This window comes from Drosophila tropicalis, unplaced genomic scaffold, assembly GCF_018151085.1.
Source record: "Drosophila tropicalis isolate 14030-0801.00 unplaced genomic scaffold, ASM1815108v1 contig_697, whole genome shotgun sequence".
NCBI classification, from domain to species: domain Eukaryota; kingdom Metazoa; phylum Arthropoda; class Insecta; order Diptera; family Drosophilidae; genus Drosophila; species Drosophila tropicalis.
Genome location: NW_027173179.1, coordinates 715,396 through 739,987, shown reverse-complemented (window position 1 = coordinate 739,987; position 24,592 = coordinate 715,396). Strand labels below are relative to the sequence as shown.

The 24,592-nt window shown below is 39.4% G+C and overlaps 1 protein-coding gene across 1 annotated transcript in view; it reads right to left on the bottom strand.

Annotated features, from left to right (window-relative positions):
• Positions 1-2,305: 2,305 nt before the first annotated feature.
• The window catches only part of LOC137579542 (phospholipid-transporting ATPase ABCA3), a 100,673-nt gene continuing 78,386 nt past the window's right edge, over positions 2,306-24,592 (bottom strand). Inside the window, 4 exon segments of the mRNA XM_068293328.1 lie at positions 2,306-2,669; positions 2,763-3,512; positions 3,572-3,923; positions 3,989-4,312. Coding sequence (XP_068149429.1) covers positions 2,459-2,669; positions 2,763-3,512; positions 3,572-3,923; positions 3,989-4,312 — 1,637 coding nt within the window. The 3' untranslated portion in view covers positions 2,306-2,458.

The following is a 24,592-nucleotide window of genomic DNA, read 5'->3' as shown; positions in this document are numbered from 1 at the left end:
CGAGACATACTCCGTGCGAGTCTTTCCCAAGCAATGGAACATCCAGAAGTTGGCATATCTGCCAAAGTCGGGGAAGCCAAAAGATACCTCGCCCCCCTATAGACCGATATTCCTGGTGGACTCTATAGGCAAGGTGTTTGAAGGTCTCATCGGAACGAGACTGAACGCTTACGTCAGCGAGTGCGGCGGTCTCTCAGCCAATCAATTTGGTTTTCGCAAGGCAAGATCCACCATTGACGCAGTCAGCAAGGTGGTTGGCATCGCCAGCAGCGCCATCGAAGGAACAAGATGGAAAGGAGGCTCCAAACAGTATTGCCTTGTAGTCACGCTTGACGTAAAAAACGCCTTCAACAACGCGGATTGGAAATGCATACTCAGTTCCATCCATGATCTCGGCGTCCCCCCGTACCTGCTTGCCATCATTCGGAGCTTTTTTAGGCAGAGGATCCTGAAATACGGCACCTGCGATGGTCCTAAGAGTAGTAATGTGTCTGCTGGAGTGCCACAAGGCTCGGTTCTGGGTCCGCTTCTTTGGAACCTGATGTACGACGGAGTGTTGAGTCTCCCACTCCCGACAGGTTGCGAAGCCATCGGATATGCCGACGACGTGGCTATTGTGGTTGTTGCCAAGGAGCTGGAGAAGGCAGAATCAGTGGCCTCGCAAGCTATGGCCAGGATCACGCGGTGGCTTCAGTCGGTTGGCTTAGCCCTGGCAGCCGAAAAAACGGAGGCGGTCCTGATCAGCAGTAGGAAAACAGTTGAGCATACCTCAGTGCAAGTAGAAGGTTCCACAATCACCTCAAAGTGAGCCAACCGGTACCTGGGCGTGTGGCTAAACACCCGTCTATGCTTCAGAGAGCATTTTGAGAACGTTCAACGGAAAGCAGCGAGCACAGGACAGGCGTTATCAAGGCTAATGCTGAACACGAGAGGACCGAAACAGGAGAGGAGACTATTGCTGATAAGTGTGCTGAAATCTGTCATTTTGTTTGTGGCTCAAATCTGGGCCAACGCAATACACATTATGGCGTACAGTAGGGGCATCACCGCTACCTACCGTCTCAGCGCGCTAAGGGTCTGCAGCGGTTTTAGCTCAGTCTCTGAGGATGCTGCACTGGTGGTTGCAGGCATGATCCCCATCAACTTACTTTCGGACGAGGCCAGGAACATCGGGGACTCAAAAAGGAGCGGCACACTAAAGCGGACAGCTAGCGACGACGCAAGGATGCAAAGCTTCGCCACCTGGCCAGACAGTGGGATTCGTCTAGCAAGGGGAGGTGGACTCACACAGACGACTTTCCATCTGACACAGTTCATCACAGCACACGGCTGCTTAAGATCCTACCGCTATAGATTCGGACACTAGGCTGAGCCGTACTGCCTGACATGTGGTGAAGGAATGGTAGAGGACGCGGATCACGTCCTTTTCGCATGTAGGCGATTCACCAGTCACGCTCTCGGCGTGGGAAGCAGCGAGCAGCTTTACAGGCTTCGTGGGAAACAGCCTAAGAAAGGCAGAGCGTGAGCGAAATGGCCATACCTAAAGGATGCTAGGTTTTTGCGAAGCAATTCCCCATGGGACGTCCTGCAGAAACCCCCTAATACGTATTTGCAGCCTTCAATTTGTTATGTAAATATGTGTTATCTAATATAATAAATAAATTTAAAAAAACAGGCGCAACGCTACATAAATATGTGTATGTGTATACGTGCGTTGCCTCGCTTAGGGAATGCGGGAAGAAGAAGAACAAATTGTAGTATAAAGAGTAAAATTACAAAATTGGTCAGATGTTTGTAACGCGCAGAAGGAGACGTTTCCGACCATATAAAGTATATATATTGTAGATCAACATGAGAAGCTGAGTCGATATAACCATGTCCGTCCACCCGTCCGTCCGTCCGTCGGTCCGTCTGTGCAAATCATTTTCGCGTTGCTTTGCTTAGGGAATGACCCATCAGGAGAAGAAAAAGTTGTAGTAAAAAAAGTGTAATAATGTTTTGTTTGTATATTGATGAGTTGTGTTGCAGGGATAGAAATTTCATTAAGTAAAAATTTTATTGCCAAGGACTGCAAGGGTATAAAAACTTAGCTTCTTTGATATTTAACAATTTAATTTGGGGCGAAAAATGCTTTGCTTTACAAATTAAATATAGAGTTAATATGTATGACAATTACAGAATTAATAGAAATACCGAAATAAGAATAATGTATATATTTAAAAACTCAACGCAACTCAAGCATATTCACTTTTGTTTTTTTACTTTATTTTTACTTTTGTTTACCGTTGCATGAGCTCGTCAGCTTTCTACTCTCATTACACGGATGCAGTGTGTAGGAGAAAAATTGAAATGTCGAAAGTGCCATTGACCATTGACTAGATATTAGATCTAAAAAGATAATTTTTTTGACAGCTCGAAAGCAATAAATTCACTTTCGTCTGTAAAAAATAAATATCTTTTAAGTTGTTGTGGTATAGTCATATTTTTGTTTTTGCGGAGCACTAAACCATTCTAGCAAATCTGCGTGGGTGCCCGTTATAACATTTCGGGTTAAATGAAAGTCTTCTAAATTCATTTCAAAAGCATCCTTCCGTATTATAAAAAACAAATGTGAAAATGTAGTTGTCTTTATAGGGATATAAAAGGACATCGAATCAAGGTGTTCACCCCTGGGAACGAAAATAAATAGTATCATAATTTGTTGTGTAAATTAACATCAAATAAATAAGAATACATGAACATAATATATATACTAAACTTACTGCAATAAAGCTAATGGAAATTTTATTTCCATAAAGGCTTGAAATTTCTTGTGGGGTGACATGGGAAAATGATTGATGCGATTCCAGGTACTACGAGATAAACTGACATTAATATTGACCTTTCGCTTGAAACGGACTTCTAGTAGATATCCTATACGATAATATGTAGTTTGTTGACCATGAGAACCAATTGTCCAAAGTTGTCCACTATGTAGAAGCGGCGCACGTTGACACAAGCATTCTGAGTCTATTCTAGATAATGTGGTATAAAGAAAGCTAGTTCCGTGTCGTTGCATGAAATCAGTTATACTAAATATGGTTCTTTTGCCAATAGGATCAATTCCCGCAGGTAATCCATCTACACAAACGAGTGATGGGGATCCAAGTATAGCTAAGGCAAAAGCAAGGCGACGACGCTGTCCGGGGGTACATAACTGTAGAGGTCGATTACTGCAATTCTGTAAACCTAAAAGAATAAGCAAATAATTACAGATTTTGGAAACACTAAGCCGCGAATAACCATGCAAAACGGTGTGAATATAAAGTATATCGTTTGGTGTTAAATCATTTGGTAGATTGTCACTTTGAGGACAATAGCCTAAATAACTATAACATTTCATAAGCTGCCGATCCATGGAATAGCCCCGTATTACAATGCTCCCATAGGAAGCGCGAGTCTCATTTACCAAGAGCTTAACAAGGGTGGTCTTCCCGGAGTTATTTAATCCACTAATTCCTACACATTCATACCTATAAAATTATTTTGTTTTTAATTTAAAAATAGGTATCTCTTAATTTATAAATCTTACCTATCTATGCACAGATCAACTCGGTTAATCACAGAGGTAGTTCTAAAATGCTTACCCACCTTCTGTAATATTGCAGCATAATGATAGCGCTCAGAATTTCGCATACTTTCTATACGGTGTCGTTCGGCTATAACCGATTTATCAACTGTCAGTTGCGCTCCACGTCTTGATTCATAATCATGTTTTTCACACAATATACTTTTTATAGGAATATGATGGTAAAGACGCCAAAAACATCTTGGAATATGACATTCAATAATGATCAGTATAGTAATGCCAACTATAATGTTAGCTAATATTAGACAGAACTCAATATTAACGCCAAATTCATCAGAAGTATAAGTATAATCAACTGAAACAAAAGAAAACTTTAAGAATCATTTATAAATTTTTTGTTTTTACATTAATGGTACTAACTGCAACAATTGGGTACAGCCTCACATTTTAATATCTTTGCTGAGAGAAAATAAACTTCAGGATCTTTGCACACTAGCTTATATTCATATACTGTAAAAAACTTTAATATAAGTTTAGCAAAAGTATACTGACTGAAAAATTGAAGCTGAATGGGCACGTTCTGTGAAACTTCTGTAATCAAAGTGCTAAAAAAAATAGCGCCCAAAACATTTATAAAACAAGTAAATATATAACCATAAGTAGGGTTTTCCACAAATTCGGCAACCACATATGATATTATGACTACAGATACTCCAGATACAAAAAAAGCCAGGAAGAGATGAACTAGCAAAATTAAGATTGTATAAAATTGAATTACAACTAAGGAATAAATCAATTGAATTAAAATATTTTAATGGAAATACTACTTAATTGCAATGGTCAATGTATGTTAACTACTTTGTAGCGGTAGGTGAAAAAAGACACGGCCAAACTCGATGCATCATTAGTTTTTCAAGTTATTACGAAGGTTTCATACCAAAGTTTTTTATTCAATTTTTTCCATTTTTTTTTCCCGGAAAAGCTCTTTATACCTTGCAATTTTATAGGGTGAAATGGTATATTAAAGTCGCCAAGAAGTGTGTAACATAGAGAGAGACTATTAAAGCTACAGCCATCAAATTTGATCCATCAAGATTATTTCAAATTTTTGCCACGGCCCCGCAATTTTAACAGAACTCTTTTTATCAAAGAATATTCTAGCTAGAGACACCATATTTGGTATGAAAAATCGATTATCACACGTAATTTTTTTATTTTATGCAAACAATTTTTTATACATAAGTGTAGCGTTTATTTAATTATTTATTTATATTTTTTATTAATATTTTAATTGTTTAACGACAATCGACTTTAATACATTGTTAAGATTTTATGCACATACTAATCAACCTTCGACCTAATGAACTTTGACGTGCGACTCAGTTAACAGTCTTTTCACGATTGATTTACGGTCTCTTTAACAAGCTCTCTCTCAACTTACATAATGATCCTATGCCCTGCTCTCTCTCCTATTACAAGTATATGCGGTCACTATGTGTTCTGCTCTCTCGATGCCATTTCCCACATATGTATGTAAGAGATACCAAATAGCTGGCCACGCACCATTGTAGGCTGTTTGCTGGGTGATTTGGCTCAAGAGCAAGTGTTCGATGGGTAATCGGCTCACAGTTGGTTCGCGCTCTCGTTGGCCGTCAGCCGAAGTGCGAAGTTGTGTAAAAAGTCGATTTAAAACTATTACCTGCATTATATATATTTACTCTGTATTAAGATAAATCTATTAAATAACTGTTGGAGTACCACTATTCCACTTACAAAAATTACACTTTTCAATACTAGATTAAGTTTTTTAAGTGACATGAATTTTGGTCACACTGAAGTTCCTTTCTTTCCTTTTTCTTTCTGAAAATGTAAAAACGTGGTTGCTGGTGCTGCCAAAGCTTAAGTTCAAGTATTTAATATGTGTGTGTTAAAAAGAATGGAAAAGGCAAAGCGCAATATAAAGCCCTTTGATGGTGAAAAGTACTCTTTTTGGAAGGCACCATTGTAGGCTGTTTGCTGGGTGATTTGGCTCAAGAGTAAGTGTTCGATGGGTAATCGGCTCACAGTTGGTTCGCGCTCTCGTTGGCCGTCAGCCGAAGTGCGAAGTTGTGTAAAAAGTCGATTTAAAACTATTACCTGCATTATATATATTTACTCTGTATTAAGATAAATATATTAAATAACTGTTGGAGTACCACTATTCCACTTACAAAAATTACACTTTTCAATACTAGATTAAGTTTTTTTAAGTGACATGAATTTTGGTCACACTGAAGTTCCTTTCTTTCCTTTTTCTTTCTGAAAATGTAAAAACGTGGTTGCTGGTGCTGCCAAAGCTTAAGTTCAAGTATTTAATATGTGTGTGTTAAAAAGAATGGAAAAGGCAAAGCGCAATATAAAGCCCTTTGATGGTGAAAAGTACTCTTTTTGGAAGCTTAGGATGAGGGCATTATTTACAGAATTAGATGTAATAAGAGTTATTGATCAAGTGATGCCCAACAAAATAGATGACTCTTGGGTAAAGGCAGAGCGATGTGCCAAAAGTACGCTTATAGAACATTTAAGTGATGCGTTTCTTAATTTTTCGGCAAGCGACAAAACCACGTGTCAAATTTTTGACAGCTTAGACGCCATTTATGAGCGCAAAAGTTTACCATCGCAATTGGCATTGCGCAAACGTTTACACTCGCTTAAGTTATCGAGTGAGATGCCACTGCTGACATTCTTCAACATCTTTGATGAGTTAGTTAACGAATTGTTAGCTGCCGGTGCAAAATTAGAAGAAATGGATAAGGTGTCACATTTGTTGCTTACGTTGCCATCATCTTACAACGGAGTGATCACAGCTATAGAAACGCTATCAGAGGATAACTTAAATTTAGCTCTTGTGAAAAATAGATTATTAGATCACGAAGTTAAAATAAACAATGATAATAGTGATACCAGTAAAAAGGTGATGAAAACAGTTGTGCAATATAAAAACAACAACAATAAGTTTACACGCACACAAGTCAATTTTAATGAAGCAAGTAAGTCGACTCGGGTATACCATACACCAGGTGAAACAAATTTTTTTAAATTTCGAAAACCAAATGTACATATGTATGTCTATTAAATTGTTTTTACATGTTTCATAGTATGTGCTATCTCGCTCACTCTACGAACACACGAGCACTCTAGCGCCGCTACTAGCCAACGACCAATTCTGGCCTTGTGGACCGCGTAGTAAAATACGTTCATACGCATATTTTGCATGTTTCTAGTCCGATTTCAATAAAATTAGGTAGTTTTGTAGAAATAGATAAGATTAATTAGTCTGCCGAATTTGAATGCGACAGTCAAAAAACTACAGGAGAAAATCGGTTTTTTCTTAATTATGGAGGCGGAAGTGGGCGTGGCAAAATATGAAAATATATATACTCTGCGCGAATACTAAGCCAGTATACATACTAAATTTGGTGACTTTAGCTTTGTTTGTTTTTGATAAAATCAGTTTTGTTTGATTTGCGGGGGCGGAAGTGGGCGTGGCAAAATTTTTAAATAGCCAGTTTCTGCGCGTCTATTAAACTAGTCTGCATACCAAATTTGATGTCGGTAGCTGTCATAGTTTTTAAGAAAATCAGTTTTATGTAAATTCCGGGGGCGGAAGGGGGCGTGGCAAAAAGTTTAAACAATTAGTTTCTGCGCGCCAACTAAACGAGTATATAAACCAAATTTGATGTCTCTAGCTGTTATACTTTTTAAGAAAAACAGTTTTATGTGATTCCTGGGGGCGCAAGGGGGCGTGGCCGAAATTCCAATTAACTCTGAACATGTGCATACTACACGAGTATACATACCAAATTTGGTGGCTCTAGCTCTTATAGTCTCCGAGATCTGCGTGTTCATACGGACGGACGGACGGACAGACGGACATGGCTAGATCGACTCGGCTATTCATCCTGATCAAGAATATATATACTTTATAGGGTCGGAGAAGCTTCCTTCTGCCTGTTACATACATTTTGGCGACTTTAATATACCATTTCACCCTATGGGTGTATGGTATAAAAATAGGGTGAATAAACCAAATAGATTTTTCAAAGGCAAGCAAGGAAATAGTATCAAGTGTCATTACTGTGGAAAGGTAGGTCATATAAAGAAGAATTTCAAAAGAAAAGAATAAGGAAAGTAATCAAGCGCAATTCGCAGCACCAGAACCCGGGTTTGCATTTATGTTTAAACAAGTGAAAACAAATTTAAATAAAAATGAGTTCATATTGGATTCTGGAGCGAGTGACCATCTAATAAATGATGAGTCATTGTATTCTGATTGTGTAAAGTTGGTGCCACCACTAAAAATCGCTGTGGCTAAACAAGGAGAATACATATATGCCACCAAACGTGGTATTGTGCGGCTGCAGAATGGCTTTGAAATTACACTGGAGGATGTCTTGTACTGCAGGGAAGCTGCAGCTAATTTGATGTCAGTTACGAGACTTCAAGAAGCTGGAATGTCAGTGACATTTAACACTGATGGAGTGTTCATAAGCAAAAATGGTATGCTAGTGGTGAAAAACTCGGGTATGTTGAATAATATTCCAGTACTTAAATTTCACGCATATACTCTGAATGCGAAAAATAAAAATAAATATAAATTGTGGCATAAGAGGCTTGGGCACATTAGCAATGGAAAATTACTTGAAATAAAAAGATACAATGTATTCAATGATAATAGCGTTCTTAATAATTTAGAATTGTCAGATGATATTTGTGAGCCCTGTCTTAACGGAAAACAAAATAGACTACCATTTAACAGATTCAATGACAAAAGCCATATTAAAAGACCCTTATTCGTAGTGCATTCAGATGTATGTGGACCAATCACTCCAGTCACTCTGAATGATAAAAACTATTATGTAATCTTCGTAGATCAGTTCACACATTATTGTGTTACTTATTTAATCAAATATAAGTCTGAAGTATTTAATATGTTCAAAGACTTTGTAGCGAAGAGTGAAGCGCATTTTAATCTGAAAATGGTTAATTTATATATTGACAATGGTAGAGAGTACCTGTCAAATGAGATGCGTGGTTTTTGTGTTGATAAAGGGATATCCTATCATTTAACTGTTCCACATACACCACAATTGAACGGTGTATCTGAACGAATGATACGATCTATTGCTGAAAAGGCTCGGGCTATGATAAATGGTGCAAAATTAGAAAAACACTTCTGGGGTGAAGCTGTCTTAACAGCAACATATCTCATTAACAGAATTCCAAGTAGGGCCCTCGATGAAAGTAGAATTACGCCATATGAGAAGTGGCACAATAGAAAACCCAATCTGAGTCATTTAAGAGTGTTTGGTGCAACTGTGTATGTCCACAATAAAAATAAAAATGGCAAATTCGATGAAAAATCATTTAAGAGTATCCTTGTGGGATACGAGCCAAACGGATATAAATTGTGGGATGCTATCAATGAAAAGTTCATCGTTGCACGAGATGTTGTCGTTGATGAAACTAATATGGTTAATTCAAGGGCTGTCAACAATGAAACAGATTTGCTTAGAAAAAGTAATAAAATTGGTCATGAATATTTTCCGAATGAAAATAAGAAAATAGACTATCCTGATGTCCTGAATGAAAGTAAGGAGTGTGATAATACTGAAATCCTGAAAGATAGTAAGGAATCTGATCACGTAAATATTCCGAATGAAAGTAGGAAAAGAACTAAACCTGATGTCCTGAACGAAAGTAAGGAGTGTGATAAAACTGAAATCCTGAAAGATAGTAAGGAATCTGATCACATAAATATTCCGAATGAGAGTAGGAAAAGAACTAAATCTGTTGTCCTGAATGAGAGTAAGGAAGCGTGTTTCCCGAATGATAGTAAGGAACATGAAACAATCGAAACATTAACCAGAAAAAGTGAGAGATTAAAAGGCAAACCACAAATATCGTATAATGAAGACGATTGTAATATAAATATGTTTATATTGAATGCTCACACTGTATTTAATGATGTTCCAAATACATTTCATGAAATAAAATATCGAAATGACAAACATCTTTGGGAAGAAGCCATAAAAATAGAGTTAAATGCTCATGAATTAAATAACACATGGACTATGACGGAAAGGCCAAACAACAAAAACATTGTCGATAGCAGATGGGTATTTTCCATTAAGTATGATGAATTTGGAAACCCTTTGAAATAAAAGGCTAGACTTGTTGCACGTGGGTTTACCCAAAGATATCAGGTGGATTATGATGAAACATTTGCCCCTGTTGCCAGAATTTCTAACTTTCGGTTCATTTTATCGTTAGCTGTGCAATATAATCTGAATGTTCATCAAATGAATGTGAAAACAGCTTTCTTGAATGGAAAGCTTAATGAGGAAATATATATGCAACTTCCTCAAGGTGCATCAAGCAATGGTCAAAACATTTGTAAATTGAACAAGGCAATTTATGGACTCAAACAGGCAGCAAGGTGCTGGTTTGAAGTTTTTGAGCAGGCATTAAAAGAATGCATGTTTACAAATTCGCCAGTAGATCGTTGTATTTACATTCTAGACAAAGGCGATTTTAAATCAAATATATATGTACTGCTGTATGTTGATGATGTTGTTATAGTAACAGGGGATATGACAAGTATGATTGATTTTAAAACATACTTAAAGAATAAATTTCGGATGACTGATTTAGAAGAAATACGACATTTCATTGGCATAAGAATAGAAATGTTACCTAATAAAATTTGCTTAAGTCAGTCCTCTCATATTTCGAGAATTTTAAGTAAATATAATATGAAAAACTGCAATGCAGTAAGTACCCCTTTACCGAACAAAATGAATTATGAACTGCTTAATTCAGATGAAGATTGTGGAGCATCATGTCGAAATCTTATTGGGTGTTTAATGTACATTATGCTGTGCACACGCCCTGATTTGTCTACTGCAATAAATATTCTGAGTAGATACAGTAGTAAGAATAACTCAGAGTTATGGCAATGCTTAAAGAGGGTTCTTAGATACTTAAAAGGAAGTGTCAATATGAAGTTGGTTCTTAATAAGAATGAAACTTTTGAAAATATTCTAGTTGGATATGTAGACTCTGACTGGGGTGGGAATGAGATTGATAGGAAGAGTACCACAGGTTTTTTGTTTAAAGTATTTGATTCCAATCTGATTTGTTGGAACACCAAGAAACAAAACTCAGTAGCAGCTTCATCTACTGAAGCTGAGTATATGGCCCTGTTTGAAGCCGTAAGAGAAGCATTAGGGCTAGAGTCCCTAATGAACAGCGTAAATATTAATTTAGAAAAACCAATAAAAATTTATGAAGATAATCAGGGATGTATCTGTATAGCCAATAACCCCTCATGTCACAAAAGAGCTAAGCATATAGACATTAAATACCATTTTGCTAGAGAACAAGTGGAAAATAATATCATTGTTCTTGAGTATATTCCTACAGGAAACTAAGTTGCTGACATCTTTAAAAGCCGCTGCCAGTCGGAAAGTTTGTAGAATTCCGGAAGAAATTGGGACTCCTCGAAGACAACGGAATAAATCGATTGTTCCTCGATGCCAAAGAATTAAATTTTTTTTGTTTATTTAATTTAATTCACGACTCTTTGAATTGTTGAGTTGTAAAACATGCTAATGTATTTATATTCTTAATTTGTAAACATTTTTAAGTTGATCCGATACAGGTTTTTCTGGGTTTTCCCTGTATCCTTAGAGTAAATGCTGGATCACATAAGACTTCCCAGATGGCAAACCAACCACAGCAATCAGTAGTTAAGGTCGAATTAATTTTTGTTTATTTAATAATGTAATTTTTGAGGGGGCGTGTTGGAATACCACTATTCTACTTACAAAAATTACACTTTTCAATACTAGATTAAGTTTTTTAAGTGACATGAAGTTTGGTCACACTGAAGTTCCTTTCTTTCCTTTTTCTTTCTGAAAATGTAAAAACGTGGTTGCTGGTGCTGCCAAAGCTTAAGTTCAAGTATTTAATATAATGAAGATATATAAACATTTAAAAGCGGTGTTTCTTTTGTGTTAATTAATAGTCTGTTCTTCAATAATAACTATTAAAATGAACATTAAACTAATCTAAACCTTACATGTACACTGGTCGGCATTCATATTTTGACATCATTTACATTTCATGCTGCTATTGGTAATAGTTTCGCCAATATGAGAACAAAAATAGTTCTAAAAATGAAATGTCTTTGATTTCTGTGACAGCAACATTTCAGTTGATAGATTTAAAAAACAAACTGCCCTAAAATCTCTATAAATTACTTAGACGCCCCTAATAATAACTTACTACTACTATTACTTTTCACCTCGTCGCCAATGTATCAACCCCGTATTCCAGCGATTATAAACAACAACAAATTAACAATTAACAAATTAGCTATTAATTTATTCATGTGTTGCTTTATACGTTTATATGCTGGGCTTGCCGTCAAGAATTAAGGTGAAGTGAAGTGCGATGGAGAAAGCGATACCCAAAGCACGCACGTGAAAAGCTCATTCCTGTACCTCCCCCCCCCCTTTTTTTTTTTTTTTTTTTTTCCCTAAATTCTATGGTCACTGGAATTTTTTTTAAATGACTCACATCCCTGGTTAGCGTTTTCCCTCCTCCTTGCACTTGGACTATATTCCCTTTTCTGTTGACTACCACGTACTCGGTTGAATCAAACGTGGGTGTCAGCTTATGTGGGCACAAGACATTCTTCAGCACAATTTTGTCTCCGGGTTGGATATCCGAAGCTTTGGTTCCAGCAATCCAAGTCTCTTTCCGAGGTTTAACTGACATCACCCACAACGTCTCAAACATCCGGTATCTTGTTTCTAATGATCCGGTTAAACATCAATTCCGAAGGAGCTGCTCCTGTGGTTCCATGTGGTGTTACGTTGTACATCATGACCAAGTTTTGGATCTCTCTTTTATAATCTTTCCCTTTCGACCACGCAATTTTAAGGCGTTTCACCAAAGACTTGTTCATATTTTCAACTTCGCCATTCGCCTGCGGCCTATATGGTGGTGTCGTTATTTGGGTAATACCGTTGGTCCGACAAAAATCTTGAAGTTCGAGACTTACGAATTGCCGACCATTATCGGTTCTCAGCGTTCGTGGTATTCCCAAACGAGAAAATATCTCATCCATTTGCTAGATCAGCACCTTCGACGAAATGGTTTTTATAAACTTTAATTCCATGTATCTGGAAAAATAGTCGATCAACACCAGTACATAGTCGTTGCTATGTCGGTAAAGGTCCTAGTAAGTCAGATGCGACACATTGCCAAGGACCTGCTGTAAGTTGACAAAGCCGCGACACGGAATCTGCGATGTTTTCCTTTCCTGCTTTATAGATGACTCGGAATCGGTAGGACCGTAGGCGTAGTAACCAACGTTCGATACGTGCCGGTGGTTTTGAAGTTGGTTTGAAGATGGATTCCAATGGCTTATGATCCGTTATCAGATCGAATTCCAGTAGGTAGGTAGTAGTAAATCTTCTCCACTGCCCATACCAGTGCCAAGCTTTCTTTCTCCGTTTGCGAATATCTCTTCTCAACATCAGTTAAGCTTTTACTGGCGAACGATACGATATGGTGGTCGTTGTGATCAACAACCTGTACCAGAACAGCTCCCAGTGCCACTGGACTTGCATCGGCTATAAGACATGTACGGAGATTTTTATTGAAGTATGACAGCTTTGCCACCTCGACGACTTGTTTCTTTAACGTATCGAAGGCTTGCTGTTTTTTGTTGGTCCAATCAAATTTGGTATTCGCCTTTATTAAGATCAGTGGCTCCGTCGTGTTGGCGAGATCGGGTATAAATTTCGTATAAATTGTTACGAGGCGCAGGAAACTCCTTGTCTCCTCCTTAGTTTTCGGGGCACGGAAGTCTGTGATCACTTTAACTTTCTCCGGATCCGCTTCAATACCATGGTCCGATAGAATATGGCCAAGAAACTTGAGTTTTGTTGTTTTGTACACACATTTTTGCTTATTCAAAACAAGATTTTTAGAACCGCAGTCAGCGTCAATATAATACAGAGCATTGGGGCAGCCTGCTAACAATTCTTTAAGCCGCCTCTGGAAAATTTCTGGAGCCGAATTAAATCCGAAAAACAGTCTTTTATAACGAAATAGTCCCTTGTGTGTAATAAATGTAGTAATCTGCCGACTTGACTCATCGAGTTCCAATTGGTAATAAGCATTTTTCAAATCCAGTCTGGAAAAACATCTCGCCTCCCGTAGTTTGGTCATGAACATGTCGAATGTTGGCAGTGGGTAGTTTTTCCTCGAGATAGCCATGAACTCGGTCCATGGACTCGCTCTATAATGTCTTGCTGCACAGCCTGGCTTATCCTTTCTGCAATGCGATCTTCTAACGCAGTCGGAAATCTTCGCATTGGCTGCTGCACTGGTCTCACATTGTGGTCTATGGCCAATCTCACAGGTGAAGCTTTCCATTTCGGAAAATGTGCGCACGAATCCATTCTATTTACGCCTAAACCAATTTTTAGGACAATTTTTAGGTGTCCCGTCCTAGAAACGATTGTCTACAATTTTCAATTACATAAAATGAAGCAATCATCTCTGGTCTTTCCTGAATTCTTATCGGAGCTTCAAAAACGTTAGTCACCCTCAGCAGGTCATCCGAAGCATAGGCTCGAAACTGAGTAGACGAGTTGGTACGAACATTGAGCACTGTCGCATGTACCCTATTCAGTTGTAGCCAATCACCAAGGCTTATCAGGTTGTACCGTGATCCGGAGTCAATTATCATTTGCAGCTGGAATCCCCCAACTAGACATGATACGGTTTCTTCTCCTCCTGATTCACCAGTTATTTTAAAACAGTTCGACCAACTGTTGTCGCTGTGACACTTAGTCTCCTCCTCATCAATGGCGCGCACCTGGAACTGTGAGGTTCGTGGTCGCTTGCGTTGATTTTCATATGGTGTTTCAAAACGTCTCTTCAATGTCGTCTTACTCATCCGAGCATAATGTCCGAACCGGGAACATTTATTACATTTTGAGTTTCTTGCCGGGCATGCCATACTGCAGACATTATGGTCTGCTGCTCCACACCGGCCACACACTTTATTCGTCCTGTCATTTCTTTTTGTTTGGACCGCAATTTTCTTCACAATATCGGCATCCGACGGAATCACCATTGCCTCTGATTGCTGATTCACTTGCTCTAACTGTGCAAGTATTTATTATCTCCTAAAGCTTGAGCTCCGCTTCTGATAGCTTCTTTTTCAACGCAGTCTTAGCCCAGGCATCAATGATTTTATCAGCGATGCAGATTTCCTCTATTTCGATCTTGGTGGCTCCAAAAGAGCATTTACTAGCTTGTTGTCTTAGCCGCAGCAAGAACTCGGCGAAGCACTCACCTTGGCGGGGCACCATGCTGCGAAACATATGTCTTTGGAATACGGCGTTACGTTGCGGTGAAAAATATTCATTTAATTTATCCACCAAAGGAGTAAATACATCATTTTCCTTTGTCGCATGGTATGCCACTAACGCGCCTGGAAGACTGTACGCCACCTCTTGTAGCTGTGGTCCGCCGAGATGCAATAATTTGTTCCGCTTTTTGATTACCGATGAAATTTTTTCTGTGTCCACATAGATATAGAATGACCGAAGCCATTTCTCCCACTCGTTGCGCCACAACTATTTTTCTATGTTGGCGCACAGAATTGGTTTAATTTCAGCCATTTTGCAGATTTGTTTTAGCTTACACTTTATTTCGTGCTCAGCTCCTGATTCTTTTCAGATGATTTCGCTTGGACAGCCATGCTGTGTACAACTTCTGGCATTTTCCAGATATTTTTTAGCTTGCACGGGCGTTAGTTCTGCCTTGCTCAACTGTTTGCTTTTTTTTTCTTTTGGCTTGTCTTAGAGTCGCCTTTGCACTCTCTCGACGCGGCCTCTGTCAAATGCAAATAATTAATTTATATTCTGTTTTCATCACCATTGTATACTTACATGTACGCACTGGCATGTAACCGTCTGGCACGCGTTGCTTCGTGTGTAACCTCACTCCTCTTTTCTTTTTTTTTTTTTTTTTTTTTTGCTAGGCCGCGTTTTCCTTCTTCTCTGTGTTTCCTTCTTTTCACCTCGTCGCCAATGTATCAACCCCGTATTCCAGCGATTAGAAACAACAACAAATTAACAATTAACAAATTAGCTATTAATTTATTCATGTGTTGCTTTATACGTTTATATGCTGGGCTTGCCGTCAAGAATTAAGGTGAAGTGAAGTGCGATGGAGAAAGCGATACCCAAAGCACGCACGTGAAAACGCTTGTGCCGCTGGGCTTTCTGTCTGTTGATCGCCGGCCACCGAATGCTCCCTTGGCACGGGTCTCCACAGAAACGAAAGTAACAAATTTTTTAAATGTTTGACTTTGAATGTAAATATTTCAAAACAGAATTTGTATTGCTTATAAACGGATTGCATTAATCGATAAGGCATATGTAGTTATAAGAATCGATTAATACACATGCATAAGCATTATACACAGACAAATTTAAGCGCTGCTACGTCGGCGCTTTTTCTCTTTTTTTCAGCTATAAATTGCCACTCAACTGATTCAGTAGCAAAGCATCATAAAGGAAATTAAACCACTTTAATTTCAAGTACATTCCACAGCAAGACACAGCAAATCATCACGATTTGTTAACATCTAGTGGCTCATAATGGAAGTGCAACCGTTTGTTAGCAAGGCTCTGCAAAAATGACAACAGGAAAAGGTTAAAATCGAAGCATATTATGTTCAAAAGGTAAATGGAGACTATATCATGAGTCGTGTCTTATTAGATACTGGGTCGGAACTTTCATATGTATCAGAACTTTGCATACACGGATTGCCACGGTCAGCATCATCAATTTTTGTCACAGGAATCTCTTCGGTTCAGGCTGACACCACAGGAGGAAGCAGCACGCTTCAGATCAAGTCACGGTATTCCCAGTCCGGTGATCTTGGCAAAATCACATCAACACTGAAAAGGCAGATGTTCTGCCGCATCGGCACTTGAGGTCTTTAACGATCTTCAACTGGATAACTCGGAATTAACCACAAACGCTCCAATCGACGTTCTTTTTTTGGTCAACAATTACAGATAAAAAGTTGTATGACAATAGAGAAAAAACTCATTGCAATTTCATTGTTTGTTGGATGGGTCATCAGCTCTATCACCATGCCCCAAATTGCAAATATATTGAACAATAAATCAAATAGGCGGTCCCGCCTTAAACAGTCTAACTAGGCAGTTGGTTTCCGAACATATAAAATTTTGGTCCTTCGAGCCGGATAGTAGCTGCTGATTTATTTCAATATTTTGCAATTTGTGTAAAGTTGGACGGTACTTTAGTTGGAACAGACCGTGTCTAACCTCATTCGCAATGCAGACAATAATACAACAACGTGGTTACTGCAAAAGCCAAATCACGCGGGCTTACCACAATGCAAATACATTCATCGAGAAAACCCACGCAAGTGGCAACTTACTCGATGTTGAGTGTTGCGCGGGAGGATCTGCAATTGCAATCCGCCAGATCGTTCAACAACCGCCTTTCTGCAACAGAGGCACGTGAACTTGCACTATGAACGGATCAAACTACCAACATTCTCCGGCGATTATGAGGACTGGCAACATTTTTCGGATATGTTTCTTGGTTCTATCGGCGGCGATCAGCATCTCACCAGCTGTCAGAAGTTTCACTATCTGAAATCTTATTTGTCTGGTGAAGCGTTTTCGTTAATTAAACACATTGCCGTGACCAACGATAACTATAGTGAGGCTTGGGATAGGCTGGTCCAACGTTACAATAAGAGACATGTAATCATTCGTTCCTTCATTGACAGTTTTCTAAATCTCCCAACGGCATCTGTACTCAACTCTGTCGTGATTCGCAAGCTGGCTGACGGAGCCGATGAAGTAATTCGCGGACTAAGAGCATTAGAGTGTGAGAATCGAGATCCCTGGTTAATTCATGTGCTACTGGCAAAGGTGGACAACAACACTCGGCAAGCATGGGCAGAGCGCAGTGAATCTGAGGATTACACTGTAACGATCGACAGTTTTATCAAATTTCTGCTCTCCCAAGGTGATACGTTGGAATCGAGCCAATTTTCTCGAGCGAATCACGGCCGACGAATAGCTACTACTCATCACGTCAACACGGAAACCCAGCCATTGATCGAGCCATGCACCCTGTGCCAGCACGCTTATCCGCTATAAAGATGTGAACAATTCAGGAGCGCCAACTTGTGCTTCAACTGTTTAAGCACAAACCACAGGATTGTAACTTGTCCTTCAAAGAATACATGTCGAGTATGTCAAAGAGAGCATAACACCCTCATTCAGCACAGCAGACAACTATCCGTGAATTCAGAGATAGCGCGGTGCGAGTTCATCAGCCTGAGAGCCCAGGAACTAACGATGAATCCCCGGCTATTATTAGTCATCATGTTCAAACTACACGAGGTCATCAAATAGCAGTTCCAAAGCACAGCAACAGAGTTTCTCGTCACACCCTGGAGAAAATTCCGTATGCAGGTTCGCAAACGCTTTTGCACACCATTCTTACATCAGTGAAAGACGCTCGGGGCAAGACCTTCACTTGCCGAGCTCTACTTGACACTGGGTCTACAGTCTCATTGGCAACGGAATCATTTGTCCAGCGGATTGGGATGCGACGTACCCATGCAAAAGTTCCAGTTCGTGGTCTCGCGGCTAACAGAGCCGGCATCACCAGAGGACTCGTAAAGTTTCGAATCTGCTCTTGCAATTCGGATCACAACATTGAAGTCGAGACGTGCATCCTCAGCACCCTTACATCAGCTCTCCCAGCTCAAAACGTGGACATGAGCTCAACGCTATGGAAGGAAATTTTGAAGTTACCCTTAGCTGATCCGTCTTTCGGCACAGTTGGTGCTGGAGAGCAAAGATCATTTAGTAACAACGTTCCTATCGCACTAAATACAATTTTTGGTTGGACTCTTGCAGGTCCATATAGTACATTCGGGGAAAACCAACCACTGGCAATCACTCATCATGTTTACCTGGACCTCGATTCGCAGGTGCGATCATTCATGGAGATGGATAGCATTCCATCGAAAACATCGACATTGGAGATATTTGATCCGACTGAGCAACACTTTATCACCACTCACACCCGTTCCCAAACTGGCACGTATGTAGTAGAATACCCATTCAAAGTCCCGATGCCACCAATTGGCGAAACCCTTCCACAAACTGTTAGCCGATTGCAGTCACTAGAACGCAAGTTTAGTCGCGACCCAAGTCTCAAGAGAAAGTATATCGCTTTCATGGACGAGTATCTGAAAAGCGGTCATATGGAAATACTCAACACACAGCAGATCGACGAGCAGCCCGACGGTTGTTTCTATCTGCCGCATCACGCCGTCTTAAAACCGGAAAGCACCACTACCAAATGCCGAGTGGTGTTTGATGGATCTGGAAAAGATAGTAGCGGAGTGTCACTCAATGAGCGTCTTCACATTGGGCCTCCCATTCAACGAGATCTATTTGGTGTCTGCCTTCGATTAAGACAACATTGTTATGTTTGCTGTTCGGATATAGAAAAGATGTTCCGCAAAATAGAGGTTGCTCCCCATCATACAAACTATCAACGGATCATCTGGCGCAGTTACATAATGGACGCTATGCAGCATTATCGATTGCGTACTGTCACCTACGGATTGGCGCCTTCACCCTTCTTGGCTGTACGGGTTTTGAAACAATTGGCCATAGACTATGAAGCGAAATATCCACTAGCCGCGCGAGTCCTAGCGTGCGATGCGTACGTGGATGACATTCCAACTGGATGCAATTCAGTTGGTGAACTTATGAAATTAAAAGATCAACTGTTTTCTTTATTAGATGAAGGAAATTTCAAGTTGAGAAAATGGAGTTCGAACAGCTGGTGTTTCTTGAAGTCGATACCAAAAGAAGATTGTTTACATGGACATGCGTCGATCGAGGACGACGTTAAAATATTGGGCATTCCTTGGAATCCTGGTCGAGATGAGTTATAAGTTAATACACCGATGATTGCAACCAAACAGGCCCCTAGCAAACGGGCGCTATTATCGGATCTGTCAAAAGTCTTCGACCCACTGGGCTTTGTTGCGCCTACCACTGTGTTGTTAAAGCTAATATTCCAAGAATGCTGGTTCAGCGCTATTAGCTGGGATGACCCAATACCGGAAACTCTTCGAAGGCGATGGCAAGCAATCGTAAAGGAATTACCCCTACTATCTCACTGCCGAATTTCACGATACATTGAACTTTGTGGTTTCGCGGATGCATCCACTCAAGCCTATGGCGCTGTCATTTATAGTCGCGTTCTTACAACGAATGGTTACCGGAGTCGGTTGGTGGCTGCCAAGACCCGAGTAACCCCGCTTAAGGCTATCTCTAACTATACCCATTTCCAGCTCACATTGGTGGACTGACTCGGAGATAGTCTTGCACTGGTTATCATCGCCACCCCGTCGTTGGAATACGTTTGTCATAGAGTTGCTGAAATTGTGGAGGACTACCCACGTCGCTGCTGGAACCATGTTTGCTCTGAAGTGAATCCTGCTGACTGCGCATCACGAGGTCTAAGTCCATCTCAGTTGTTGAATCATGAGTTATGGTAAAACGGACCCTCTTGGATTACCAAACCACAATCGGAATGGCCACTATCTGAATCACAAGGCCAAAGTTTTACTGACATGGCGACTGAGGAACGACGCCAGCCAATTACTATGCTTCATGGAATGCTTGAGGACAGCATTCACGAGTTATTAATTAACAAGTTATCGCCCTGGAGCCATCTCTTACGGGTAACCAGCTACTGTTACCGATTCATTGAGCGACTTAGAAGCAAAGGAACACTCTCCGATAAAACATTCCTTACATCTGTTGAGTTACAATCAGCACGATGTCTACTTCTGCAACACGTACAACGCAAGAGCTTTTCCAAGGACTATGAAAAGCTTAACAAACAAGAGCCGTTATCAATTAAATCTCAATTGATCCGGTACAGCCCATTCCTTGACGAGAGATGAATTGTACGAGTCGGAGGCCGAATCGAACGATCATCCCTTCACTACAATGTAAAGCATCCCATTCTACTGCCCAAGGAGTCACCGATCAGCTTGTTATTAATTCGACACATTCATCAAAGACATTTCCATACTGGAGCCGATGCCACATTTACTATTCTTCGGCAACAATATTGGATTTTGGGTGCACGTAATCTAGTGCGCCGAGTGGTTTTTCAATGCAAGCTCTGCTTCTTGCAACGACGAGCAACTCATACTCAGCTAATGGGTAACTTGCCTCTACCTAGAGTTCAAGCAACTCCGTGTTTCCAGCATACTATCCTAGACTATGCTGGTCCAATTGCAATCAAGAAGAATAAGGGTCGAACACTTCGTATTGGAAAGGCTTGGTTTGCCATATTTGTATTTTGACACTATTTCTTATTGAATTTAACCATTGCCATCTGAGTATTCTTGAATTACTGAATTTATTATTTTAACACTATTTCTCAGATAATCATTATTTAATTTAACCATTGCCATCTGAGTATTCTCATTTTGTACTTGCTCTGGGATATATACTTTTTCTTCCCCAGATTTTACTTTACCTCCGAACTGAGGTCCTGCCGGGGCCTGAAAGGTTTTTTCTTGTTTTGTGGTGTTGTTGAGTTTGTTTGGACTTGTGTTGTATTTATTTTCACATTTACCTTCTTTCTTCTCCCAACGCTTTTTAAAACCTGTAACATCTATTGTTGGTGCCACTACAGATTTATTCATTTTTGATTTGGAGCATCCCGAGACGATCCAATCAAATTTAGTATTTTGACCTAGTAGGCCATTTATCTTTCTAACTCCCCCTTTTAAGATTTGGGTATATACGTCTACCCCTATTATCATGTCCTTTTATTAAGGACACGCCACTTATTTCTGTATATTGTTTAATTTTTCGTAATTTCAATATTCGAGCGGCTTCTTCATATAATATAGTACTCTGAGAACCACTATCAACCAAAGCTCTTAATGTTTCAAATCCTCCATTTATTTTCTTAACTTGTGTTAGGGCTGTGGCCAATAATTTTTGTTGTGCCGTTACACAGGTATTAACACTCTCCTGATTTTCTTCAAAATGGAGTAACGTATGGTGTCCTCTGCTGCAAATTCGTTTTTTCTATGATACTCTGAATTCACTCTTTGATATTTGTGTGCCTCTTGGTAGGCTGGAGCGGCTTAACAAACCTCCCTGGTTATCTCGTGATTTATCCAATTTGAAAAATGTGAAGACCGATATTATAAGAAGTTTCAAAAAACACGTCGTTCATCAGATTATGCTCTGTATACAGTCGCTCGTTCATAATTAATGATGCTTAATACACAATGCTATAAGAATTATCTTCAGCGGTGTAAGCTTCAGTTTTCTTCTGACATTAAACAATTTTATAACTTTGTTAATTCTAAACGTAAGACCTCTGTGCACCCATCTTTTTTGTATTTTCAAAATAAAAAAGCGAGCACTGATCAGGCAATTGCCGATATGTTTGCGAATTTTTTCAAAACAACCTATTCCTCAACGGAATATCGAGCAAGTCCGAATCCTTATCATTTAGAAAAGGCTAATTGCATTTTGAATCCAGTGATTGATGAAAGTTCTATTCTTAGCGAACTTAAATTAGTTAAGCCTGTTTATTCTCCGTGGCCAGATGGTCTTCCTGGATGTGTACTCAGGTTCTGTGCAAACGCATTATGTAAACCCATTTTAAAATTGTTTCTATTGTCTGTCGAATCTTCATCTTTTCCATCTATTTGGAAGGAGTCGTATATCATTCCTCTGCATAAAAATGGCAAAAAGTCCGAAGCCACTAACTATAGGGGTATCTCAAAATTGTCCGCTATTCCGAAAGCTTTTGAGAAAATTATAACTTCTCAATTGCAACATTTTTGCAGCTCTATTATTTCGCCATCCCAACATGGGTTTGTGAAACGTAGATCTACAACCACTAACCTTTTAGAATTTACATCAGTAATTATCAAGGGGTTCAAAAAAGGTAAACAAACTGATGTAATATATACTGACTTTAGCAAAGCCTTTGAATCCGTTAATCATACCCTATTACTTTCTTAGCTGAGCGACATTGGGTTTCCACCCCTTTTCCTTTCTTGGGTTCGTGAATATTTAACAAATAGAAAACAGAAGGTACTTTTTAAGTCTTCTTTTTCGAATTCCATTCCTGTGACTTCTGGTGTACCTCAAGGTAGTCATCTTGGCCCTCTGGTCTTCACACTATTCATTAACGATCTTCCATCAGTCATTGTTCATTCGCGTGTGCTTATGTATGCTAACGATGTCAAGCTTTGTCTTACTCATAAAGATACAGATTCATTTAGTCGGCTACAAGCTGATCTTAAAAACTTTCAATCCTGGTGCCAGTTTAATCTACTAAATCTTAACACTACCAAATGTAAGGTAATGACTTTTTTCCGCAACTCTCCTCAACTGGTCACTTATTTTCTAAACAATAGCCCTTTAGAACGTTAAAATAATGTAAATGATATGGGCGTACTTATGGACCATAAGTTAAATTTTTAACATATTTCCACCACGGTCGCAAAGGCCATGAGTGTCCTGGGTTTCATTAAAAGATGGTCAAAAGAATTTGATGACCCCTATACAACTAAAGTTCTTTTTACTTCGCTTGTCTGTCCTATTTTAGAGTATGGATCTTGCATTTGGTCACCTCAATATGAGTCGCACCAGATTAGACTTGAATCCGTTCAAAAGCAGTTCTTGCTATTTGCTCTTCGTGGCTTAAGCTGGGATCGCAATATCAATTTGCCTTCGTATTCTAGTAGACTCCTCTTGATTAACCTTCCGTCCCTAACTAACCGTAGAATTATGCTTGGTGTCATTTTTATGCACAAGCTCCTAATTGGTGATATCGACTCGCCTGAGTTATTAGCTCAGGTGAATCTGTCGGTACCATGTAGACGGAGTAGACATCCTTTGATACCTTTATCCCTTAGTCGTTGTTCTTCTAACTATGCCATGCATGAACCTTTTAGGGTCCTCTGCTCTGAGTACAACATTCTATTCCCTGTAATCAGCTCAGAGTTTTCTATTAATATGCTTAAAACATCTATCCTATCCCACTTAGTTAATAGATAGGTATAGTATTATTTGTTTGTCTGTTTTTTCTATTGTGTATTTGTCCACGCGATTCGTGCCGTGCGTTATACGGCTGCACCCTTCGGTCGGTAGGGTGGGAGGTGCCACTTGAACGTACTGCACATAGTATCGTCAACGTCCGCTAAAAAAAAAAAAAAAATTGAGCAGACCATTTCATTATTGCATCTCTTGTTGCTTAAATGCTTCAAGCATCGTGTGCACAATTGTACTTTCCTGCTATTTCCAGCCTTTCTATAAGTGTTAGCGCTTTAAACTTATAGCACTGAAGTGCGTTATGCCAAGGACATTTGCAGATCGAACAACTATCTTTAAACCCCACAGCCGACGTTTTTTCTAATGGTTTTTTCTCTTCTTTGCTCATGGCACTTAGTGAGCAATATCTTTGCTCCAAGAATTCCAGTAAAAGAATTCGGTAAATCAACGATCCGATTTAACTGCTCGGAAAATACCCTCCGATTATTTTCATACCGCTTGGTTAACAGTTCCCAAGCGGCACTATAATTGTCAGCTGAACCTGACAATAGAGGAGTTACCATGCTCCTTGCTTCGCCCTTTAACGCGGATTTTAAATAATTAAACTTAGGAGCAAGACTTAAATCCTCTCATTTTGCAATTAATTCCGTAAACAATTCTACAAACAGGTCCCATTCTCTAGGTTCTCCAGAAAATGTGGGTACCTGTATTTTTGTCAACACCGGTAGTTCGCCTCTAACGGTAATATTCTCAACTTTCAAATTTTTCTGATCGTTTA